This window comes from Acomys minous (genome assembly GCF_964271855.1).
Source record: "Acomys minous genome assembly, chromosome: 1".
NCBI lineage: Eukaryota > Metazoa > Chordata > Mammalia > Rodentia > Muridae > Acomys > Acomys minous.
The window spans coordinates 68,716,451-68,721,473 of record NC_140483.1 but is presented as its reverse complement, the minus strand read 5'-3'; the positions used below and the strand labels follow the sequence as shown (position 1 = coordinate 68,721,473).

General features: G+C 56.5%; 1 protein-coding gene across 1 annotated transcript; it reads left to right on the top strand.

Annotated features, from left to right (window-relative positions):
* The first annotated feature begins 466 nt into the window (after positions 1-466).
* Positions 467-3,265, top strand: C1QL2 (complement C1q like 2). Its single transcript, XM_084780163.1, has 2 exons — positions 467-1,905; positions 2,499-3,265. Exons 1-2 carry the CDS (start codon positions 1,222-1,224, stop codon positions 2,676-2,678), a joined length of 864 nt encoding a protein of 287 aa, XP_084636289.1. The 5' UTR covers positions 467-1,221; the 3' UTR covers positions 2,679-3,265.
* Positions 3,266-5,023: the final 1,758 nt, after the last annotated feature.

The following is a 5,023-nucleotide window of genomic DNA, read 5'->3' as shown; positions in this document are numbered from 1 at the left end:
TTGGAGCCGTGCCTGAGGCCCGGGAGTTTGATACCTGGACCAACCCACTTAGTGGACCTAGAGAATCTAACCTCACGAGTTATCTATCATCTGACCTCCACACAATAAATAGATAATCTAATTTGTTTTTAAAGAGTTCTTCCAAAAGTTCATGGAGGCTTGCTGCAGTAGCCGATTTCACAAAATTTGGAGTACTAGACTTATGAAAGATGACCCAGGAGCAAGACTGATTTAATTCTGGTCACTTCCCGAGGCTTCTAGAAGGTCCTTCCCACGGATGCAAGCTGAGGCTGTCCTGCACTTGGGTTGAGATCTGGGCCCAACTAGATAGAGGATGGATGAAGTTGGTGACCTCACCAAGATCTTGCAGGCATCATGATTTTGAAGATCTTCGTGGCCTTGTGTGTGTGGGTGTGGGTGTGGGTGCTGTGTTCACCCACTTACTGCGTGCGTGGGTGCCAGTGCGTGCTGGTCTGTGGGAGGCGCGTGTGGGCAAGGGTGGGTGTGTCTGTAGAGCCCCAGCTGGGGGCTGCGGCCGGCTGCTCCCACTTGTGGCTCCTGGGCGCCGCCAGCAGGCACATCTCCGGAGGACGACGCGGGATGGGAGCTGATGACAGGAGGGCGCCGTCTCCCGAGTGATGGCAGCTCACGCTGCTGCCTTGCCGCCTCCGCCGCTCAGTCCTGATTTCCTTACGTCAGGGTAGCTGGGTCCCCCCTCCGCCCGGGAGCCAGCGAACAGCAGGAGAGCAGAGCAGAGCGTGCGGCAGAGCTGATCCCGCGTCCCGCCGAGCCCTGCCAAGACCCGCCAATCCCAGCAGAGCTGGAGCCGGCGCCGCTGAGGCAAAAACGGACGCCGCACCGGAACCCATTATTCCCCAGCCGCTGCTCCCGGGTACCTGCCGGGGCGCCGGGCTTGTCCTGAGCGCCCCTCGCGATGCGCGTCGGGCTCTTCGACTCTCCAGATCAGTTCCAGCTCGGTGGCTTCGGGAGTACAGGTCTGGATACCTCTAGCTGAAATAGTTGGGTGGCCAAGAAGGGGTCTCCACGTCGGGGACGCGGCAGAGACCTGCGGAGTTGGCGTCCGAGCGCGTAGAGCGGGGCCACCCGCGCCGCTCCACCATTACCTCCCCAGGCGGCAAGGAGGAGCTGGTGGCGGTCGCCTCCCGGCTGTGGCAGCGGCGGCGGCGCGCCTGCTTGGCGGCCGTCGGCGTGCTCCTGGCCATGGCACTGGGGCTGCTGATCGCGGTGCCTCTGCTGCTGCAGGCGGCGCCCCCCGGAGCGGCTCACTATGAAATGCTAGGCACCTGCCGCATGATCTGTGACCCGTACAGCGTCGCTCCCGCAGGGGGACCCGCAGGCGCCAAGGCTCCACCGCCGGGACCCAGCACCGCTGCCCTGGAAGTTATGCAGGACCTCAGCGCCAACCCCCCGCCTCCGTTTATCCAGGGACCAAAGGGTGATCCGGGGCGACCAGGCAAGCCGGGGCCTCGGGGGCCTCCTGGAGAGCCAGGGCCGCCTGGGCCCAGGGGTCCCCCGGGAGAGAAGGGAGACTCGGGGAGGCCAGGGCTACCCGGACTACAGTTGACAACTAGTGCGGCCGGTGGCGTTGGAGTGGTGGGTGGTGGAGCCGGGGGCGGTGGCGACACGGAGGGAGAAGTGACCAGTGCGCTGAGCGCCGCCTTCAGCGGTCCCAAGATTGCCTTCTACGTGGGACTCAAGAGCCCCCACGAAGGCTACGAGGTGCTCAAGTTCGACGACGTGGTCACCAATCTTGGCAATCACTACGACCCCACCACCGGCAAGTTCAGCTGCCAGGTGCGTGGCATCTACTTCTTTACGTACCACATCCTCATGCGTGGAGGCGACGGAACCAGCATGTGGGCGGATCTCTGCAAGAACGGGCAGGTCAGTGACTTTCTCCCACACACCCTTCCCTACCTTCCGGGGCCCAACAGACTCCGTAGACCACCACAGGCACCCGGAATCACAGGGAATTATCCTTTTTCCTGCTACCTTCCAGCGCCCCAGCAAACTCAAGGATGGGGTGGGCACTGGACCACAGCATCCCGCTTCCCTGCGCACCCTGTTAGGCTTGCCCAAATGGCGCAACGCTGAGATTTGGACCCTGACACCTGAACTAGGTTCTTAGTCCCCGATTGCTGAAGTCCTGTCCTGAAGTAGCTAGACTCCCAGAAAAACTCAGTTTTCTTTATCACCATGGTTGGACGAAGTTCGCCTCTTTCCCTTAAGTTTCCTTCATCTTGGCCTTGACCCCTGGTACATCCTTTACACACTTGGTCAGTGTCCCCGAAGCCCGCCCCCTTTTCCTTGACTCTGCTGCTGGAGAGAGCTTGGAGCTGGGGAGGGGTGTTGACATTGAAGTAGCAGGCAGAGGGCTAGTAAGGGGGAGGGATGTAGGGTCGAGGGGTAAGGGAGGCCGGGCTTGGACTCAGGAAGAGGTGCGACGGCCCACCCACTCTTCTGGTTCGCCCCCGCAGGTGCGAGCCAGCGCCATAGCCCAGGACGCGGACCAGAATTACGATTACGCCAGCAACAGCGTGGTACTGCACCTGGATTCGGGCGACGAAGTCTATGTGAAGTTGGATGGCGGGAAGGCTCACGGGGGCAACAACAACAAGTACAGCACGTTCTCGGGCTTTCTCTTGTACCCGGATTAGGGGCGTAGAGGGCCCGAGACCCCGGTGGCTTTCAGACCACCCCATCCCTACAGGGGCGCGCGCGGCTCTTTGGGTGAACGCCACTCTGCGGCTTCATGACACTTCCTGACATCTCCGTTGGAAAAGACACATCCCCGCTGTCCTACTTGTCTTGCCTCAGGCCTCAGTGTGTCTCTGATTCACCACACTGGAGGGAGGCTGTGTCCCTGGTCCCAGTGCCCATCCTGGGGAGGGAGAGGGAACACTCAAGTGGGGAGTTAGGCGAGAGATCTAGCCGGGTAGTTGTGGGGCAGCCCAGACTTGAGAAAGCTGACTGACTGGACGGGCAGCCCTAGGATGCCTGAGGTCTCCCAGCTCGCCTCTTCCTTTCAGCGTCTCCAGGTTAAGGACTGCAGGCCCCACCACCAAGAAGAACGCCAAGCTCTGGGACCTCCCTTTTTGTGACCCAAAATGCCTGTGCAGTTTTTTCCTGTCCATCAGCCAAAAACCCACCCCTAGCAGAATTCCAACATAGAGAAAATTCACCTTGCCACGCACAATTTCCGTACTCTCCTCTGCCATGCATTAAATTATGTTTTTAGACCACCGGCTCCTGTTCTTTTTGTTAATACAGCCCTTTTTACCTGGACTCCAGACATCCCCCTTGGCCTTATAACCTGGCCAATGACCTCGCTCCAGCCAGTGCACTGCCTCCTGGGATTGGCTCAAAGGTGTGTGGGCGGGGGTGGTGGTGGGAGGGGTGGGGTGGGAGCGGGGTGGGCGGGGGTGGTGGTGGGAGGGGTGGGGTGGGAGCGGGGTGGGTGGGAGTGGTGGTGGGAGGGGTGGGGTGGGAGCGGGGTGGGTGGGGTAGGGGGGGAGTGGAGTCTGAGCAACACCCTCCTTCACACTGCAGCCCTGAGTTGACCCATGGAAGGCAGGAGAGGGCAGTTAGAAGAAGATAGGAGAGAGGGGATGGTATACAGTTTGAGCAACTTGCTCCCCCCTGGCCCTGGGAAAGGAGGTCAGAAGGTAGAGTCTCTGAGAAGCAGGAGAAAATTATGATGTACCTGCCAGTGGCGATCCTGTGAATTTTGGGGCCAATAAGAAGCCGCTTCCCCCTTGGGCAGAAACTTCCATTCCCCCAAAAGACCATCAGCACACTCAGGGCAACCCAGCTAGGTCCTTGGATCTCTAAGGAGCTGGTAAAGTGAGGCAGTTCATCTAGAACATTGTGGAAAGGAAGATGCCACTAGCCCTCCAGGAAGGATAGATGCTTTTGGGGGGCCCTTTCTTTCCTTGAGAGAAGTGATAGAGGTGGGGGACCTGCTTGCTTTATCTCTCTTCCCTTCAGTATTCTGTACACCAAGTCAGGAAAACATCCCATATGGTTTTGACATTTGACTTTCTTTTTACCTTTCTGTTTGTTTTATTTTATTTTATTTTTTAATTTAAGAATGCCCAGTCCCATCAGATAGTAAGTTATCTATAAAACGTCCAGTAGCAACCTGCTATAATCACTTACAGAGCTCTTTAATTTTTCAGCGTTAAATTAAGGGGGAGGGGGAACGGAGACAGATTCTCACTGTGTAGCTCAGGCTGGTCTGGAAATGGTCATTCTCCTATCTCAGCTTCCTCAGTACAGGGATGATAGACATGTGCCATCCCACTGCCTGGCTGTACTGAGCCCATTTTGATAGAAAGGACACTTGTTTGTGGGACTATGAGATGGCTCAGCAGGTTAAAGCACTTGCCACCAGTCCTAAGACTTGAGTTCAATGCCCAGAACCCAGATGGTGGACAGAGAGAACCAACACACAGGTTGCCCTCTGACCTCTACATCTTCACTGTGGCTTTCACACACACACACACACACACACACACACACACACACACACACACACACACATACACACACACACACACACACATCTAACGTTTAAAGAAGTGTGTATGTAAGTGTGTGTGTGCATGTCTACACAGAGATGACCTTGGAATGTGTGTATCTAGGTAAAACTGTACACTCGGAATTGTTCTCACTCAATTCATGTTGCACACATTCATGCCAATGTAGTGCTTTTGGTTGCAGTGTACCCTCAAATAGTATTGCGTGTGTGTGTGGGGGGTTGTTGAAAGCTGCTGTTCCTTTTTTTAGGAGACAATTATACCCCCCCCTCCCAGTCCTGTGGCTGCCACCATCCCTCTGTGCTCTCATTTTATTTGAATAATGTTTTCTTGTCATTCGTTTGAATATAAGCAACGATTACTCCTGCGTCGAGCCCGACAGTAAAGTGCACAAAGAGAGCCAGAGAAAAAGAAATACCGTCAAACTACCATTTTCCCCAGTTACCTACACAAACAGAACCCTA